Raw genomic sequence first — 21078 nt, forward strand, 5'->3', positions numbered from 1 at the left:
TCATGCGTAGGATGAAACAATCTTTTACGTGACCGAGGGACCGAGGGCTGGCGGGACCGAGGGCTGGCTAAGGTGCTGACAGAGAGCGGAGTATGGTGAACCAGAAAAACTGGTGGAGTGTGAGTGAGGTACAGATGTTACGGTGGATTGAGAAACATGCGGTGTGTTCGTTGAAACGAACACAGCAGGTGTGTCTCCTTCCATTACAGCTGAAGGGCTGTCACTCAGCATGACTGGAGCAGGTAAAGAACCAGAGTTTCTGCGATGGGAGACCTGCGTGACAATACTTTTCACGGTAACAGAGGAGGAGGAAGAAGCAGCGGATGCGTTTGATGGGGCAGATGATGGTTGTTGAGGTGTGCTGGTTCGCATTTCAGCGCAGCAAGATTCCCAGTGTAAAGAATGTTGTTTGAGCATGTGAATGTTCATGCATGTAGTAGTCAAATTTTTGCAGTTTTTCCCTCTACTGAGTTGTTTTATAGCAGAGTTTGCAGAAAACGTGAGTTGGCTCATCCTTTTGCACTGACAAAAAAGGCCCATATAAAGCAACCCTTGCTGCCCCTGCGAGCTGCAGAGCCATGACCGCTGCTGGCCACAGCCACGGTTGTGGCTAAGGATGCAGTGCTCCTCGTGCTTGCATCACTCCATGTCTGTGCCGTAGGGCGAAATGTAACCTCCTCATCTTCCTCCTCCACCTCCTCTGATGAGCTACTCGGCTGCGTGACTCCGGGTTCACACCAAGTAGGATCTTCAACCTCGTCATCATCCAATGTGTTATCCCATTCCTCGCCCTCAGAGTGACCCCTCTCCTCTTGTTGCCCTGACAGCACAGTACAGTCCACATGAGCCTCAGGTATCTGAGTCTCAAAGGGATCACCTCCCTCCCCTGCGGTTAACGTCTGGTGACGAGGGCCAGGAACCTGCTCGGACCTTACTTCATCCTGACCCGAATCCAAGCTAAAAAAAATTTGGGCATCGATGCAGATGCTTTCCTCCTCTTTACTCTGTGACTGTTTGGAGTACACTTCTGATGCCAATGGTGTAGAATGGGTGAAAAGTATCTACAGACTCATCCATCTGTCGTTCGCTACAGTCAGTTGGGCAGTTGTGACGTGGTGCTTTCACTAACATTACCACGTACCCCAAGTACACCTTGAACACCAAGCCTATTCCCCATTCCACCACGCCCTCTCTTTTTCCCATTCATGTTGGTCAGATACAGTGGTAGGAGCACGCAATTAACTAAAGAAAAATACGTTTTTTCCTGTGCAATAACACAGCACACACCTGAATTTCAACGACACTAAATGACAAGTTAAGATATGGCCTGCCGTATAAGGTTACTAACAGACAAAAGAAATTTGTTAGTGTGCATGAGGCCGATAAAACCTACAAGATATTCTCCAAACAATTTCAAACTGAGATGTCCCCTGCTGTATTACTTTAGGAACAGAAGAATTATTTTTTTGAATGAGGATGAGGCCAGTATGACATAGAATATATGCTCCTAAATATTTAAAACTCAGATCTAGACAGCTGTATCACTTTACTCAGAGCAAAAAATATTTTTGGGTTACTCTGCATAAGCTCTGGGTCCAGCTGACTTTGAAAGCCACTGACGTAGTAGCTGGCTTATAGCACGGTATGACTTTTGGCACAGGAAAAAATATTATTTTTTGGACTGGGCGTAGCAAGAGGAAAAATTTATTTTTTTACTCTGAAACCAACTGTAGTTCAACTCCACTAAAATAGTATCTGACACTAAAAAAAACTTTAGTGCACACAGCTTTCAATATCACAATAGCAACAGAAAAAAACAGATTTTGTGCTCTGCAATAAGAAGCTCTCCAGACTGTGCAGAGCACAATTTCAACCCCACTAAATGAAAAGGTGCGCTGCGCTTGCTTGATCACATTAGCAAGTGCAAAAAAACATTCAAGGTATACTGAGACATGGAGCTCTATACCAGCGGTGCACAGCACTATTGTATGGCATGGGCCCTCCGTTTCTGTCAGAATCTCAGTACATGCACAAGAACACCAAAAATGTGCTGCCCCAGCGGTTGCAGAGGTACACAGGCCAGGAATTATCTACACTATCTGACTACCACACAAGCGCCCATCTATCTAGCTAATATCTCTCATTACACAGGAGAACACTGAGCTGCGTCTGTCTCCAGCAGTGACATGGACATAATGGCGCTAAGGGAACATGGCCGCTTTTTATATTGAGAGGACATGTGATTTCTGCAGCCAATTGTAGAAGCCCTTATGTCTGGACAGTGAAGATGATTCCTGCGATATGATTGGCTGGCCGCGCTTTCCTCAGTTAAAGTTACCGTCCACAGGAAAAAAAACAAAAAAACAGTGCGCCACTGATCTGACCTGTTCTAAGTTCTCCAAAGCCCCCACACTCACCTGGCACATGTCACCACCCATCATACACTTGCACTATGCTAACAAAATGACGTGGTTGCCCCTCATTCATCTAACTTTTTCGATTTTAAGACAATTTGCTCGCCTTTGCGATCTTGAATCCGAATGTGCCATATTCGTGCCGTATTTGAAACTTTCAAACATTTGCCGAACAAATTCGCTCAACACTACTCTTGACAATCTAAACTATCATAAGGGCCAATATTTTCTGTCAGATGAGTTTCAAGAAGAAATATTACACATTCAAAGAGAACTTTTTATAATACTGCAGAGCTGAGGTGTCTTAAATTTTGCCAGAAACACCTGTATGATCTTTTAATCTTTTTTCAATAAATTGAGGATTTTAATTATTCTTGGGACTCACCATAACTAATTTTCTTATGTGAAGCCTTAAGTCACGGCTATTGGTTGGAGACCCACAGCATTGCAAAACGGACTGAGTTACACTAATAGGACACGGTGAGGCTGCCTTTTTTGTTTATTTGTCTTAAATTTAGCTTAGAGATATATCGTGGCACAGGTGCAATGTTTTTTTTGTTTAGTTTATCACAATCCTGTTTGAAGTTAGTTGGTTTTAAAAGAAATTTACACTTGGCCCTCAACATTTAATGTTGTAGATCATAAATGTGAAGTTTGGCCAGAAAGACTGGACCTGGTCTTGTAGGGACCGTATGAGCACATTCAGCAGCACAGAAGGGAGAGAAGGTAGATTCATCCAATAAGATATCAGGGATCTAGGAAGCCAACAGCATCATTACCCTCCACTTTCTCTTACGGTCCATCATAATAATTTTCTTCAAGTGATTTTCTGGCTTTGTGGTTTACAGATCTGGGCAGGTAACGGTCAAAGTCTCCTAATCACAGGGAGGAGGTGGAAAATCCAGGTTGTAACTTCTATGGAAAAGGGTTCAATGGCCAAAATCATTTGAACAGTTTTGGGTGGAAGAGAATGTTGTGGTCTAGAGGCAAAATGGTGATCACACGATTGTGATACGGCCAAACTACACCACTGATAAAGCAGCCACAGCCGGTGATTAAGAATAATCTGTGACTTCTGTGCATTTAGTGGTTACTACTCACCTGGGTAGTCACATGTAGGAATCTCCTCTTTACACCGCTCATCACCCCTCACATATGCCTCTATAGTATTAATATGGGTCAGATCTTCACCCTGAAACAAGTATTGTAAAAGTCACAAACAGATGAGAAGTCCCATCTATGATCAGCTCTAATCCTGCCATCTCCACCGTTCTCATTACACAAGTATAAAACATATAATACTGGTGGATAAAACAAGACTGAGCACAAGACCTTCACAGCCATCTACACATCATAGGGGAGATCTCATGACACCTTCTCTCCATCTACCTGATGGTCCTGAGGAACATTGGGGTCTTCTTGTTTACAGTCCTGTGGAAGAAGAGGATAGGGACATCTGTCTGGTGTCGTCCTCTTACTGGATAGATCTGGAGGAAACACATACAGGGACTGAATTCATTCTTTACATACAGATAATTATAGGCCGTGTGTATTTAGTCCTGTCTATTACCTGGTGATGTGAGGGGCTGGGGAACCTCCATCATGACGTCTTTGTACAAATCTTTGTGTCCTTCTAAATACTCCCACTCCTCCATGGAGAAGTAGACAGCGACATCCTGACACCTTATAGGAACCTGACACATACAATGATACAGTCATCCCCCCGAATCCCTTCATAGCGTTACTGTATAATGTCCCAGCATTCCCAGCAGTATCACCTCTCCAGTCAGCAGCTCAATCATTTCGTAGGCGAGTTCTACGATCTTCTGGTCATTGATGTCCTCATGTATGAAGGGGTGAGATGTAGGCCCTGTGATTGGGCGCAGGGGTCTTTCCCATCCCTCAGACACAGGGTCCTGACAGCGCTTACTAGAGGTCTTCTTCACTACTGTGTAATCCTGGTTATGGAAAGACACATTAATAAATCTCCCTCCAGACATTTCCAGAGTCCTCACCTCTCTAGTTCTGTCCATCTGTTATTCCCATAGATAAGAATGATGTAATGTGACGTCATCAGAATCTCTCACCTCTCCAGTAAGACGGAAGAGGATCTCTAGGGTGAGGTGTAATATCCTCTCTGCTATCTTATCTCTGTCCATATCCATCTTTGATGGGTCCATAAGGAAAATTATCTTAAATAGAAAATCTTCACTGAGAGGATTTGATATTGTAGGGACCTGAATGAGAAGATGATGAGCCTATGTAACATCATAAAAATCCTGTGTAATAATACAATTACTGGAGATAATAAGGGGAAATCTATGAGGAGATATTATTTTACAGTATTTAGTTTTCTTCTCTACATCTAGTAATAAAACCTATATATTTTAGGCCACAGCCAACAAGCAGTTTCTTCCTTGGAGTCTGCAGCTGAACACGTTTCTCATAGACTCATCTTCCATAAAGCTAATTCTCGTCTCATTTACTGACACTAGAATCAGCATTAGCAATACTGCAGGAGATATTCATTACACGTGACATGAGAAATAACTACTTCATGATGACGACGACATCTTCATCTTCTACTACGGCTCTAGAAACATATTTAGCCAGATTTCTTCACTGACTACATCTCCACCGGCCGTCTATATGAATGTTTCCCGTCTTTCCGGACTGTAATCTTCTATCACGTTAGATCTCATGTCTGATTCACAAACAGAAGTTTGAGGCTTTTTCTTCTTATAGTTTTTTTCTGATTTATGGCCATAGTAAACATGCATTTATGTGCTGCATAGATACCAACTTAAACCAAGCTCAAATTCTGTGTTTTTTTCACGGGCACCATGGTGGTCCTGTGGGCTGCTGCTATGGATGATACACCCCTAAATATCCAACTATCATATGGTAAAAATCTCATAGGTCCTGTATTTATTAGTATCTGCATGAAGAATGGGGCTAAGTGAGTATTTATTAAAGGGAATCCACTCCAACGACTACCCCACGGCCAGCAAGCATCAGAATCTTCACTGAATAAAAAGCCATTTCACAGCAAACAGACCTCTAATATGAGGCATTCAGGTATGTATAGAGTCACATTTCTATCACCTGTATGCCAATATTAGAGGTCAGATAAGTCCCAGGGGGGTGATAGATTTCCTTTAATCAACCGTGGGGTAATGATAAAATCAGATATGTATCAAAGTATTGTAAGGTGGCTAATGGTTGCGTAGTCGATGGGAGGTATGTGTCACAGAGATGGCAGGTCTCTGTGATGTAACCCGGAGTGTTTCTCTAGGGCACATAAGCACTAAGAGGATCGTTTGGTGCACCTGGGAGCCGGGTTATGGGTGGCTAGGAGAGAATGGGCGGGTCCAGCTACCCACATACCTCACATCTGGGTGTGGTTAACAGCCTATAAAATGGAGGCTGTTGTTTGGCACATGGTCTGTGTGTTTGGAGGGAGAAGGCCTCCTGTGTGTTTGTCTTCAGACCAAGCCAGGACACTAGACGCTACCCCAGATTGCATGCCACACAAGCCTGGCTGAGCAGAGACCTGCTAAGGACATTTACTTTGTTTGCCTGATCTAAAACATGCCTCCTGTTTTCCTCCAGTCACACCCAAGTGAGTAAAACCTCTACAATTGGTGTTAGACTTGTGGGCAGCGTTACAAGCAGAGACGTGTGACTGCTACAGCATGGACTGCATGCCCTGGGTGAAGTCTGTTGCAAGCCAGCAAGAATCACTAGACAAAATGGAGGACCTGCTGAAACACCTGGTTCAGTCGCAGCAGCATCAACAGGAGACTAACAGACTGTTGTTACAGCAGATCCAGCAGCACTAGCAGAAACAACGTCAGCAGATGCAGCTTCTGGCAACCGCCATCCAGGACAGGATGAGCGCTCCAACCCCAGGTGCGACTGATGACTCCCATGTCCGGAAGGCGGTATGATGGGCTTTGCAGAAAATGACCCCGGGAGATGGCGTTGAGGCCTTCGTGATGGTGTTTAAAAAGGTCGCCGAGAGGGAGAAATTTCAACAAGAGCAGTGGGCAGAGGTACTGGTGCCATACTTGACGGGAGAGCCCCAGAAGTACACCTAGTAGGCATACTATGATTTAGCTTTGCAGGACGCCCTATTTAGCTTCGCATAGTACGCCCTATCTAGCTTTGCATAGTACGCCCTATCTAGCTTTGCAGGACGCCAAAGAGTATGGCAAGCTAAAAACTGAGATTGTCGCGCGCTTGGGGGTAACAATGACTATCAGGGCACAGCAGGTTCGTACCACCGGAACAGACCACCTCGCTCCCAAATGTTTGACCTGTTGCACCTGGTCCAGAAGTGGCTGCAGCCAGAGTCGTCAATGCCTGCGCAGATGGTAGAGTGGATGGTGATGGACCGGTTTGTGCACTCCATGCCGAGGCCCATACAGCCTTGGGTTGCCCAGGGTGATCCCCAGAATGCGGATGAACTGGTCGGACTGGTCGAGAGATACCAGGGGGTTGAAGGCTCCTTGGGAAGGCTTCCCTCTCCATACTGGGGGTCCCAACAGGGGGTGGAGGCCCAAAAGGCGGTGAGACTTCCAAGGCCCAAAGGGACGAGGGAGGTGGTGCCCAAGGTCCATATGGGTGATGTTGTTTGCTGGAGGTGCCACCGCCAAGGGCATATAGCCGCCTGTTGTCCCCTGAACCTTGAGCCGATGGACTGCAGTATAGGACATCGTTGTTCATATTATGCTTATCCAGCCTGCAGTGTGAACTGTCTACCCAGTGAGGGGCCACAAGCATGTCCCGTGAAGGTGAACGAACAGGAGGTAACGGCACTACTAGACTCGGGGAGTCTGGTGACCCTTATGAGGGCCACCGTTCCTCTACAAATGATCCGTGGGAAAAAAGTCGGAGTTCAGTGCAGTCATGGTGATGCTAAGGACAACCCATGGCCAGAGTGGACATTGAAACGGCCTACGTTACTGAGTCCCACAAAGTCGGCACCATTCTGGACTTGTTGCACCCTATTATTATAGGCTGGGACTTTTGTTTGTTTTGGGATCTGTGGGGGGTAGGGTTCTGGGTTCGCAGGCTAAGATAAAAAAAACGTTAACCCTAATGAGGTATCGCCACACCCAGAGTCAGACAGGTTTCCCTTTTGTGTCCTTGTGGGGGATGAGGAGGTAGTGCCCCCTGTGTCTGCCATTCCGGAGTTAGGGGTGACCGACCAGCGAGAATTTTGGGTCTGCCCAACATAGGGACCTAACTCGGAAGGAAGCCTTTACTAATGTCACTGTTATAAATGGGGTTGCACAGGAGCCGAGGCTAACAGGTTTCCCCATTTTATTATGAGTGGGGAGTTGTTGTAGTGGGTTAAGAAAGTGAGGGAGGAGTGTGTGGAGCAGTTAATAGTGCCAGGCCCCTTTACAAGGAAGGTGTTGGACATGGCCCATTCACATGTTTTGGGGGGACATCAGGGAGTGGAAAAAACACAGGAACGGATCATGCAAAGGTTCTATTGGCCTGGATGTCACCGGAAAATATTTAAGTATTGCAGGTCTTGCCCTACGTGCTAGTTAACCACCCACACCTCTCGCTTTCGAAGTCCCCTTGTGCCATTGCCCATTATTGAAGTGCCATTCGAAAGAATTGCTATGGACTTTGTCGGTCTCCTGGTTGAATCTGCTCATGGGCATCAATATATATTGGTTATCCTGGACTATGCCACACGCTACCCTGAATCGATTCCACTGAGAAACTCCTCCGCAAAAAGTAAAACCTGTGAGTTGGTCCACATTTTTTCCCCGAACAGGCTTACCAAAGGGAGATACTCACCGACCAGGGAACTCCCTCTATGAGTAAGGTGATGAGGGAGTTATGCAAAGCCCTTCAAATCTCCCAACTGAGGACTTCAGTATACCATCCTCAGACAGATGGCTTAGTCGAAAGGTTTAACAAGAATCTGAAGAGTATGCTGAGGAAGGCAATAGAGAGGGATGGTAGAGACTGGGACTGTAGGATATCTGTTGTTCTCTAACCGAGAGGTTTCACAGGCATCTACGGGGTTTTCGCCATTTGAACTCCTGTATGGCGGACATTCGTGGGGTCTCCTGGATGTCACAAAGGAAACCTTGGAAGCCGAGGTCACGCCCCACAAGAGCGTCATCGAGAATGTTGCTCTGATGCAGGAGAGGATTGCGAAGGTGATGCCCATTGTAAAAGAACATCTCCTCCAGGCACAAGAAGCTCATGCCAGAGTCTACAACCAGTTAGCCAGAGTGAGGCAATTCAATCCGGGAGACAGAGTCCTCGTGCTAATTCCTACAATGGAAAGTAAGTTCTTGGCCAAGTGGCAAGGGCTGTATGAGGTGGTGGAAAAAGTGGGTGAAGTGAACTACAAGGTTCATCAACCGGGACGATGTAAGGTGCACCAGATATACCACGTCAACCTCATCAAGCCGTGGCAAGACAGAGAGGCTGTGGAAGCTCCATGCTTGCTGGGCAAGCCAGAAGGTGATGTTGGAAGAGTCGCAATAGCGGAAACGCTAACGAAGGCCCAGAAACAGCAGTGTCGGGAGTTGATGCAGAAGAACCGGGATCTGTTCTCGGAATTACCGGGATGCACAAGTATCATAGAACACGAGGTTCTGACGGAGCCTCATGTGCGGGTAAACTTGAAGCTCTATCAAATACCTGAGGCCCAACGAGAGTTGATCTCCAAAGAGGTAGCTTGTATGCTGAAGCTCGGTGTCATTGAAGAATCCAAGAGCAGTTGGTCGAGCCCGATCGTCTTGGTCCCAAATCCCGATGGTGAGTGGAAATTCTGAAACGACTATCGGAAGTTGAATGAGGTCTTCAAATTTGACACATATCCCATGCCACGCGTCGATCAGCTGATCAAGAGGCTTGGGCCAGCAAGGCACATAACCACCTTGGATCTGATGAAGGGATATTGGCAGATCCCCCAATGGCACAGGTAGACAAAGAAGATTGCGTTTTCTACACTTGACGGATGCTTCCAGTATGTCCGGATGCTATTTGGACTGCAGGGGGCCCTTGCAACCTTCCAGAGTCATGGATCGCATCCTTGCATCCCATAACAAATATGGCGCAACATACCTGGACGATATTATTATCTTCAGTCCAGACTGGTAGAGTCATCTGGAAAAAATCCAGGCTGTGTTTGATGCTCTGAGGAAGGTGGGGTTTTCAATAAACCAGAAGAAATGTAACATGGGGAAAGAAGAAGCCAAGTACCTCAGATATGTAGTGGGTAGAGGCGAGATAAAACCCCAAATTACTAAAGTAGAAGCAATCCAAAATTAGCATAGACCGCTGTCGAAAAAGCAAGTCAGAGCCTTCCTGGGAATCGTGGGATACTACAGGAAATTCATCCCAAACTTCACCATGATGGCCGCACCCCTGACTGACCTCTTTAAAGGGACAAAATCAGCCATGGCCAAGTGGACTGCAAAGGCGGATACGGCCTTTCAAGAGATTCTGGCTCTGTGTAATCAACCGGTCCTGGTTGCCCCGGACTTCAATAAAGAGTTTATATTCCAGAAAGATGCCTCAGGTGTCGGTTTAGGAGCAGTCCTTTCCCAGGAGATACACGGGGAGAAGCACCCTGTCATCTACCTGAGTAGAAAGCTGTACTCCTGCGAGAAAAATTATTCGGTCATAGAGAAGGAATGCTGGGCTATAAAGTGGGCGGTGGACACTTTACGGTACTATCTGTTAGGTTGAAAATTTAGATTACTATCAGACTATGCCCCACTCGGATGGATGAGGGGTCACCCTCTTGTTTTTAGCCCTACAGGACTTCTACTTCCATGTAGAACATAGAGCATGGAAGCTACATGGTAATGTCCATGCTCTCTCGAGAATCCCCTGTCTGGTAGTAGAAGGTGCCAAGTCCCACGGCTTTAGGCAGAGGAGAGAGATATGTAAGGTGGCTATTGGTCGCGTAGTCGATGGGAGGTATGTGTCACAGAGATGGCTAGTCTATGTGATGTAACCTGGAGTGTTTCTCTAGGGCACATAAGCACTAAGAGGATTGTTTGGTGCACCTGGGAGCCGGGTTATGGGTAGCTAGGAGAGAATGGGCGGGTCCAGCTACCCACTTACCTCACCTCTGGGTGTGGTTAAAATGAAGGCTGTTGTTTGGCACATGGTCTATGTGTTTGGAGGGAGAAGGCCTCCTGAGTATGTTTGTCTTCAGACCAAGCCAGGACACTGGACGCTACCCCAGCTTGTGTGCCACACAAGCCTGGCTGAGCAGACACATGCTAAGGACATTTACTTTGTTTGCCTGATCTAAAGGCTATTTGCTTTTCTGTTTGGCTTCTGGGTTTATGAAGCAATAAACCCACACGAACTTTTAAAGGAACATGCCTCCTGTTTTCCTCCCGTTGTGCCCAAGTGAGTAAAACCCCTACAATATGTATAAAGAAAGGGTATGGTACTCAAAGAATGTTTCAATAATCCGCCACAAAGCGTTTTCCCAACAGGTTCATTAGGAGGCTTGATACAGGGATGATAATTCATGATGTTTAGCATAGTGTGCCTAATAGCCAGGTGTCCATGTTTAAATATCCCACTTCATCCAAAACCCCAGAATAGTAGGCCCATTCCAATTCCTAGAGGTGAATTGTCACAGGATATACTGTACCACGCCTACGCTACTTCTCATGAGCAAGAGGTTCGATAATGTCCATCCCCTAGTGTGCATGTTGGGAAGTGACGTGCTTTACGCTGAAACGCCAGATAAACTGATTGCCTCCGCGCCACTCGTACCTGTGACTGCGCGTGCCCGTAGTTATCATTCCACGACGGAGCACATCCAGGATCATTGTCCACAAATGCGCATGCCCAGATGTCTGCGTTCCACACCGGAGCGCATATGATATTGGAGTGCATTCCACCCACAGAAAAATCCTCTTTCTGAGATCAGTATCATGGAAGACTAAAAACAAGTGTTATAGCAGAAGATGGAGTCCCTCAAGTTTAAAGGCCCCATCTATGCTATATAAGTCTGACAGTTATTTTAGGTCAAAACAACAGCAAGCTGAAATGTTCCTTCTTGTATCAATAGCGTGTCCTTGCTAAGAAGATAAAGTGTCCTCCTTGGCCAGATGTTTCTTCTTGTAGCAATAATGTGTTCTTGCAAGAAGATAAAATGGCCTTGCTAACCAGATACGTCTAATTAAATATTTTAAAGCATACAGAAACTAGCTTTTTTAGCTTGTTCAGCTAAACTGTAAAATCGAACCATATATGGAAAATCCGTTTCCTGCCTTCAGGGTGTATATTAGCCCTGTGTTTTTTAATAAAGTTTAGAGCATGTTTAGACACAAACATCCTGTCCAGTGTCTTCATTCTCTCCGATATCGTAATCCAAAGGATAGAAGACCAAGAATGCAGTGATGACACAAGTATTGCACATCCTCCCATCATGCAATAGGCATGTAGATCTACTTTGTCACTGGGATGGTGGCCCAAAGTATATTCCTAAATGGTCATATTTGAGCCCTATTGCATAATTAGAGATACACAAGGAACACCACACTTGTTAGTTAATAAATAGTATAAGTGGGATATAACTGATAAGAAATAATTCTGATATAGAAGCTCAGATCTCTTGATGAAGTAAAACAATATGTGAACCTCATTCGCAGGGAACTGAGTAGCAATGGGTAGAGTATAAAATCCAAAAATGTAATCCAGAATGCGGCAGTATTCATACAAAACAAGCATAGGAAATTTGCTCATTCAGTCCCGTAGGGGCTCGTGAATCCAGTCTGGAAATACACTTGCTTTCCTTTTTGAGGATACATCTATTGAGATCACCTCCTCTCACATTGGGTTTAACCACCTCAATGATGCAGAAGGAGATGTCGCTTGTTTCACCTCAATGTGCACTGTTCATGTGTCTCACTAATGGGGTGTCCCGACCATGGCGTATTTCGCCCAAATGCCACCCCACACTCCTCCTAGACTGCCTCTTGGTCATGCATACATAATCTAGGAGGCAGGTGCATGTGGCCACATATACAAGTCCTGAGGTTTTACAGTTGGATTAATCTCTCTGGAAAAAGGTTTCACCTGTAGAGGAACTCGAGAAAGATTTACATGGTCTCATCCAATTACATGTAGAACTTTCTCCACATCTAAATAAACCACAGATTCTTCTATCTAGCCAAGTCCCCTTGAGTGCAGGTTTTTATAGAAACTATGCACCATACAGTCCCTAATTGACCAACCCTTTCTGAAAGTTATTGTGGGAGTAAATCCCACAGCACCCTCAGGTCCGGCTCAGCCACAAGTACATCCTAGTGTTTTCTGAAGATATTAAAGCTAAGGTCACACTTATTGTCACAAGTTCCTATTACTTATGTCATCCCATATTTTTCTTGGTGTCTTGGTTAGGTATGGAGGGGTGTCGGTCTCTCCTTTTTTTCTGCAAACAGTCGTGCGGAATTCAAAATGTACTGTGGGTACCTTTTTTCTTGAATCTGGTGTTTATGTCTATCGCCTCTTTATTAAGATCTGTGACATTAGAGCAGTTTCTTCTCAACTGTAAAAATTGGCCCTTGGATATTGCTTTGTTTTTCTTTTTAGGAGGATGGGGTGGTGGCTATCCCACTTTAATAGTTTATGGTAGATGAGTGTCCCTAAGGTCCCATCCAGGGCTGTGGATTCGGAGTCGGTGCCCATTTTGATGGAGTCGGTATAAAATGGACCGACTCCGACTCTAAAATAAATTGGGTACAGTAGTTCAATGTAGTTTGTGAGGAATATTTTTTCATAAGAATTTGGGAAAGTTATGAAATGTCCTATAAATGACTTTCCTATTCCTGATCTAAGGGTCTAGACTTTTAGCTAAGAAAAATGTGTCCTCCGTAAATTTATCACTTAAAATGAGCCATGTATGAGGGAGTCGGTGTCATGGAAATTGAGGTGTAGGAGTCGAAGGTTTGGCTTACCGACTCCACAACGCTGGCTCCCATCCCATACTTTCTTGATTAGTATATCCAGGAAAGGCAACTGGTAATAATTAAACTCTGATGTAAATCTAAGATCGACTCTATGGATATTGAGTTCCCTGACAAATTCAAGAAATTGTTCACTCGTCCTTGACCAGATGATAAAAATGTTGTCTATATATCTATATCATGCCCCAATATATGGACGCCACCACTTATTATCATCCCTGAATATTGTGGTTTCCTTCCACCAGTCCAAGAATAGGTTAGCAGATGAGGGGGTACAGAGGCTCCCCATCGCAGTACCCCTGAGCTGGTGGAAGTACTTCCTGTCAAAAAGAAAGATGTTATAAGTAAGAGTGAATTTTAGAAGATCCTCCATGAAGTCATTATTTCTGCTACACTCTATTGATCTCGATTTCAATAAACGTCTTACTCTGATACCATCATCATGCGGTATATTACTGTACAAAGCCTCAATATCTAGGAAGGCCTGCTCCCCTACATGCCTGTATACATGCTCGAGGGTCTACATGTAGGGGAGCAGGCTAAGGGAAAACCACTGTCCGGAGGGATTATTCCAACTGTAAAACCTCAGGACTTATTCCAACTGCAGGACCTCAGGCGGTACTGTGGGGGGGGCATTACACATACTACATAAGGGGCATAATGGGGGCATTACACTGTGTGGGGGCATTACACATACTACATAAGGGGCATAATGGGGGCATTACACTGTGTGGGGGCATCACACATACTGCATAAGGAGCATAATAGGGGCATTACACTGTGGGGGCATCAAACATACTACATAAGGGGCATAATGGGGGCATTACACATACTGCATAATGGGCATAATGGGGGCATTACACTGTGGGGGCATCATACATACTACATAAGGGGCATAATGGAGGCATTACACTGTGTGGGGGCATCATACATCCTGCATAAGGGGCATAATGGGGGCATTACACTGTGTGGGGGCATCATACATCCTGCATAAGGAGCATAATAGGGGCATTACACTGTGTGGGGGCACCATACATACTGCACAAGGGGCATAATGGGGGCATTACACTGTGTGGGGGCATCATGCATCCTGCATAAGGGGCATAATGAGGGCATTACACTGTGTGGGGGCATCATACATCTTGCATAAGGGGCATAATGGGGGCATTACACTGTGTGGGGGCATCATGCATCCTGCATAAGGGGCATAATGAGGGCATTACACTGTGTGGGGGCATCATGCATCCTGCATAAGGGGCATAATGAGGGCATTACACTGTGTGGGGGCATCATACATCCTGCATAAGGGGCATTACACTGTGTGGGGGCATCATACATACGGCATAAGGGGCATAATGGGGGCATTACACTGTGTGGGGGCATCATACATCCAGCATAAGGGGCATAATGGGGGCATTACACTGTGGGGGGCATCATACATACTGCATAAGGGGCATAATGGGGGCATTACACTGTGGGGGGCATCATACATCCTGCATAAGGTGCATAATGGGGGCATCATACATACTGCATAAGGGGCATAATGGGGGCATTATACTGTGTGGGGGGCATCATACATACTGCATAAGGGGCATAATGGGGGCATTACACTGTGTGGGGGCATCATACATACTGCATAAGGGGCATTACACTGTGTGGGGGCATCATACATACTGTATAAGGGGCATAATGGGGGCATTACACTGTGTGGGGGCATCATACATCCTGCATAAGGGGCATAATGGGGGCATTACACTGTGTGGGGGCATCATACATACTGCATAAGGGGCATAATGGGGGCATTACACTGTGTGGGGGCATCATACATACTGCATAAGGGGCATAATGGGGGCATTACACTGTATGGGGGCATCATACATCCTGCATAAGGGGCATAATGGGGGCATTACACTGTGTGGGGGCATCATACATCTTGCATAAGGGGTATAATGGGGGCATTACACTGTGGGGGCAGTAAAGGGGTCCTGTACTATGAGAACAATACGTTTCCCCCCTTCCTGTCTCCATAGTTGGGTCGTATGTATCTATTACAGGAAACAGAACAAAAACCTTATGATTCTTATAAAGGGGCAACACAAGACCCCAAAAGAGTCTCCGTGCTGAAGGGGTTAATGCCCCCTGCGCCCAGTAATGGGGACTCCACATACCTCCACCTGCAGAGCCGCCACCACATATATGGCTGCTCTGTGCGCACAGGAGCTGTGATGAGGTCACAGGAGGGGAGGAGTCAGGGGTCACATGATCAGGGGCCTCAGTGGATGCAGGACTCTGCTGTGCTGGTTGTCATGGTGCTGGATGAGCTGAAGTTTATGTGTGGGGTCAGGAGGGGTTTACAGTGTGGATGTAGCAGAGCCGCGTGTGTACGAGGTGTATGGAGCGGAGCCGCGTGTGTACGAGGTGTACGGAGCAGAGCCGCGTGTGTACGAGGTGTACGGAGCAGAGCCGCGTGTGTACGAGGTGTACGGAGCGGAGCCGGGTGTGTACGAGGTGTACGGAGCGGAGCCGCGTGTGTACGAGGTGTACGGAGCGGAGCCGCGTGTGTACGAGGTGTACGGAGCAGAGCCGCGTGTGTACGAGGTGTACGGAGCAGAGCCGCGTGTGTACGAGGTGTACGGAGCAGAGCCGCGTGTGTACGAGGTGTACGGAGCAGAGCCGCGTGTGTACGAGGTGTACGGAGCGGAGCCGCGTGTGTACGAGGTGTACGGAGCGGAGCCGCGCGTGTACGAGGTGTATGGAGCGGAGCCGCGCGTGTACGAGGCGTACGGAGCGGAGCCGCGTGTGTACGAGGCGTACGGAGCAGAGCCGCGTGTGTACGAGGCGTACGGAGCAGAGCCGCGCGTGTACGAGGCGTACGGAGCAGAGCCGCGCGTGTACGAGGCGTACGGAGCAGAGCCGCGCGTGTACGAGGCGTACGGAGCAGAGCCGCGCGTGTACGAGGTGTACGGAGCGGAGCCGCGCGTGTACGAGGTGTACGGAGCGGAGCCGCGCGTGTACGAGGTGTACGGAGCGGAGCCGCGCGTGTACGAGGTGTACGGAGCGGAGCCGCGCGTGTACGAGGTGTACGGAGCGGAGCCGCGCGTGTACGAGGTGTACGGAGCGGAGCCGCGCGTGTACGAGGTGTACGGAGCGGAGCCGCGCGTGTACGAGGTGTACGGAGCGGAGCCGCGCGTGTACGAGGTGTACGGAGCGGAGCCGCGCGTGTACGAGGTGTACGGAGCGGAGCCGCGCGTGTACGAGGTGTACGGAGCGGAGCCGCGCGTGTACGAGGTGTACGGAGCGGAGCCGCGCGTGTACGAGGTGTACGGAGCCGCGCGTGTACGAGGTGTACGGAGCGGAGCCGCTCGTGTACGAGGCGTACGGAGCGGAGCCGCGCGTGTACGAGGCGTACGGAGCGGAGCCGCGCGTGTACGAGGCGTACGGAGCGGAGCCGCGCGTGTACGAGGCGTACGGAGCGGAGCCGCGCGTATACGAGGCGTACGGAGCGGAGCCGCGCGTGTACGAGGTGTACGGTGCGGAGCCGCGTGTGTACGAGGTGTACGGAGCGGAGCCGCGCGTGTACGAGGTGTACGGTGCGGAGCCGCGCGTGTACGAGGTGTACGGTGCGGAGCCGCGTGTGTACGGAGCGGAGCCGCGTGTGTACGAGGTGTACGGAGCGGAGCCGCGTATGTACGATGTGTACGGAGCGGAGCCGCGTGTGAAGGAGGTGTACGGAGCGGAGCCGCGAGTGTACGAGGTGTACGGAGCGGAGCCGCGTGTGTGTACGAGGTGTGCGGAGCCTCGCATGTGTACGAGGTGTACGGAGCGGAGCCGCGTGTCTACGAGGTGTACGGAGCGGAGCCGCGTGTGTACGAGGTGTACGGAGCGGAGCCGCGTGTGAACGAGGTGTGCGGAGCGGAGCCGCCTGTGTACGGAGCGGAGCCGTCTGTGTACGAGGTGTACAGAGCGGAGCCGCGTGTGTACGAGGTGTGCGGAGCGGAGCCGCGTGTGTACGAGGTGTGCAGAGCTGAGCCGTGTGTACGAGGTGTACGGAGCGGAACCGCGTGTGTACGGAGCGGAGCCGCGCGTGTACGGAGCGGAGCCGCACGTGTACGAGGTGTACGGAGCGGAGCCGCACGTGTACGAGGCATACGGAGCGGAGCCGCGCGTGTGTACGAGGCGTACGGAGCGGAGCCGCGTGTACGAGGCGTACGGTGCGGAGCCGCTCGTGTATGAGGCGTACGGAGCGGAGCCGCGCCTGTGCGAGGCGTACGGAGCGGATCCGCGTGTTTGCGAGGCGTACGGACTGGAACCGCCTATGTACGAGGTGTACAGAGTGGAACCGCGCACGTACAAGGTGTGCGGAGAGGAACAGCGTGTGAACGAGGTATATGGAGTGGAGCCGTGCGTGTACGAGGTGTACTGAGCGTGTACGAGGTGTATGTATCTGCTCTGTAAGGTGGCTTCCGGACAGGTCATGGATGGGAGGTATGTGTCCCCGAAGTACCAAGCTTCAGTGATGTAGGACCCGTAGAAGCAGGCTCCAGCACACATAGTGCTGAGAGGGAGTTAATGGGCCCGGATTAAAGGGCCAGGTTTTACGAGCAGCTGAAAGAGCTGGGGGTCATAAATTCATATATATGGGGTACAATGTCCCCAGCATCACATTTGCCAGTAAATACGACTATACTCACAGAGCATACCACAGTTATTTCATTAGTGCTGGAAAAAATTGCATTGAAATGAAAGGCAACATGTTTCAAAATGAAGGAGTTTAATAATGTTGCAAAGCTGAGCACATTCACTGGATAAAAGGACATCCAGGGCTACTGCCACTCTCTTAACAAAAGGGACTAGTTGTACATCAATCCCTATATGAGGGACGGAAGTGCCATGTGATGCTGACACACCAAGGTTAAGTGCACACGTAGTATGTTTAATGCGTTTTTGCGGCGGTTTTTCAGTGCGAAAACGCATCATAAACACTCTGCCAGCTATTGCAATGGTAATCCTGATATGCTGTGCACATGATGCGGAAATAACCATTGCGGAAACAAACGCAGCATGACCATTATGCCCAGAGTTTCCGGAGTGTTTCCCGCCCATTGACTTTAATTGAAACGCAGAAAATCCACAGGTATAATATTTATACTTGCGGATTTGCTGCGTTTCAATTAAAACTAATGGACGGGAAACGCTCCGGAAACCCGCTGCGAGTGGTACCCAGGTCGGCTGGGGAGGACTACTACTCCTCTCATCCGACCGCCGTTCCCGCTCATAACAGTGTCAGCGGTGCAGCTGAGGAGAGCAGTAGTTCTCCTCAGCCAAGCAGGGAACCACCAGCAGTTAAAAAAAGAAAAAAAAAACACTATACTCACCTGTCCGACGCCCCCGATGTCCCCCAGCGATGTTCTCCTCCCACTGGCTGGCGGTACACTGCAGGGAGCATGCTCGCTCCCAGCAGTGTACTGCGCTGTCTGGACCTGCGGTCCCGTGAGCGATCAGCTGATCGCTCACGTGACTTCACCGTAGGTACATTCTCAAGAATGTTCCCATGGTGGTGAGCTCACCAGGGCTGATCAGCTGATCTTCAGCTGATGAACCTCAGTGACCTCCTGCAGCAGCAATGTACACTGACAGAAGTGATTTTACACCCCTGTCAGTATACATTGCTGTCTTCTACAGTAGTGACTTCAGTGATTACTGATGTCGCTGCTATAGAAGTAACATGGATCACCGAGTGACAATCATTGACGGTAATCGTGGACTATGTAATGGCGGCGGACAGGTGAGGGATATGGTTGTTTGTTATTTTATTTTTTTCAGGAGACGAGGGATTCGGGGACTGAGAGTGTAATAAAAATTCTTTTAGAACCGTGTGTTTTCTATTTCATTAAAATACTTTATTCTGGCCGTGTATTTATTGAAAAAGCGGTGAACACTCTACTACGCGGTTAGTAATGGGGGCGTCTTATAGACACCCTCCATTACTAACCTGGGCTTCACGTCAGCTGCAATACAAGGCTGACATGAACCCCAACCCCATTACCCCACTCGCCACTGCTACAGGGCAGTGGGAAGAGCGGAGGCTAAGCATCAGATTTGGCGCATCTTATGGATGCGCCATTTCTGGGACTGCTGAGGGGTGATATTAAAAGCCGCTTAGGGGGCTAGTATTCATGGCCCCTTCCCTGGCTATTACTGTCAGCCCGCAGCTATCTGTTTAGCCTTTTCTGGTTAGATTTTTATAGGGGGACCCCAATTTTTTTCTGAGGCATATATTGTTTTGTTGTTTTTTTTAGGTAAATCCACATGTGTTCACTGAACCATGCGGATTTACCGCATTCAATACTTTCTAGTGGTCAATTTATATTGCGGAGACTAGCGACTCCGCAAGAGAATTTGACATGCTGCACTCCTGAAAGACGCGCCGCATGTCAGTGTCCACGGATGATCCGCAGCCTCTGATGCACGCATAGTGAACATGGGATTTCTAGAGATCCCATCCACTATGTGTAACATCTGGATGCTGCGGGTTTGACGCTGTATAAACAAGCGGCTCCTGATTGTAGCCATGTACCCAAACTCACCCGCAGCATGTCAATTTCTGTACCGGACACACTGGTCCACGTCTATTTGGCTCAAGTGGTCCGATGGTAGGTAATTTCAAATGTGGACACTGTGTGGCATGCCCCAATGTCCTACGCTGTACCAGCTTTTGCTCGACAGATGGCACAAAGATATTTGATATAAGACATCATATCACCTGTGGTACATCTAATGTCATTTATTATGCTACCTGCAGCTGCTCATTGATTTATGTCGGTTTGACTTCGAGAGAGCTGCGGGTACGCATACGGGAGCATGTGAGGGACATTATGGCTGCCAGGTCAGCAAATGATCCAACTCAACTCAAGATGATACCACGCCATTTTAAGGCTAAACATGATTGTGTAGCGCCCAGGGGATGAGGACGCCTGGTTTGGGGGGGTGTCGCGGTGGTTGGCTCCCGGCCCCTTACCCTGGGGTCACTCTTGAAAAAGGGGATTGGAACTTGGATAAAATAAATAAACAAAGTAAATAGTTTGTGACGCCACCTGTGGTACCTGGTAATGATTACCAGCGCTGCTTCAGACCTCCGGGGGTGTTGGAATGGCAGATGAGGTGTTTCTGCTCCCCACAGGTGGAGCGGGCCCCCGGGGCAGTGTGGAGTTTGATGGTGGGTGGTGATGCTGGGGCTTGTAGTGCAGAGGAAGAGATGGCGCAGCTGAAATAATTGACGGAGGCAGTGCAGTGCAGTCATCCGAGTCTTTACTCACAGTTCTTATGTTAGTTCCACTGGTACACTGTACGGGTGTCAGCCTCCCACGTCACGCTGCGCTCACCAGACCGGGGATTCAGCTCTTCCTCAGATGCGTCAGGAGTGCTTAACAGAACCCCGCTTTCCTATGTTCCTTTACTTGACCAACTTCACACTGGGTCCTCTCCCTCCTGCCCTGCGCTTCCCCACTCACAGTCCCGCTCGGGTGCTCTGAAGTCCCTCTGGGCAACTGGAGTTCCCGGACCTACTTGACCCTCACGGTGACTAGGATGGGGCTGTGGCAACTGCACTATAAAAGTCAGAAGCCTCCGGTTTTTCCAGCCGAGACCTGGAGCAACACGGCTGGTCCAGGCGCCGGTCCCCTTCT

The 21078-nt window shown here is 48.5% G+C and overlaps 1 protein-coding gene across 1 annotated transcript in view; it reads right to left on the reverse strand.

The window, feature by feature from the left end:
• LOC141224344 (uncharacterized) overlaps positions 1 to 21078 on the reverse strand; it is an 859055-nt gene that overhangs the window by 47825 nt on the left and 790152 nt on the right. The window contains exons 2-6 of the mRNA XM_073666933.1: positions 4502 to 4651; positions 4193 to 4372; positions 3985 to 4108; positions 3804 to 3901; positions 3516 to 3606 (exon numbers count right to left, since the gene is read on the reverse strand). Of these exons, the coding sequence (XP_073523034.1) occupies positions 3516 to 3606; positions 3804 to 3901; positions 3985 to 4108; positions 4193 to 4372; positions 4502 to 4594 (586 nt within the window). The 5' untranslated portion in view covers positions 4595 to 4651. The remainder of the gene's footprint in view (positions 1 to 3515; positions 3607 to 3803; positions 3902 to 3984; positions 4109 to 4192; positions 4373 to 4501; positions 4652 to 21078) is intronic.

Source organism: Phyllobates terribilis, unplaced genomic scaffold, assembly GCF_046119375.1.
Source record: "Phyllobates terribilis strain yellow unplaced genomic scaffold, ASM4611937v1 Scaffold_391__1_contigs__length_1789467, whole genome shotgun sequence".
Lineage (NCBI taxonomy): Eukaryota > Metazoa > Chordata > Amphibia > Anura > Dendrobatidae > Phyllobates > Phyllobates terribilis.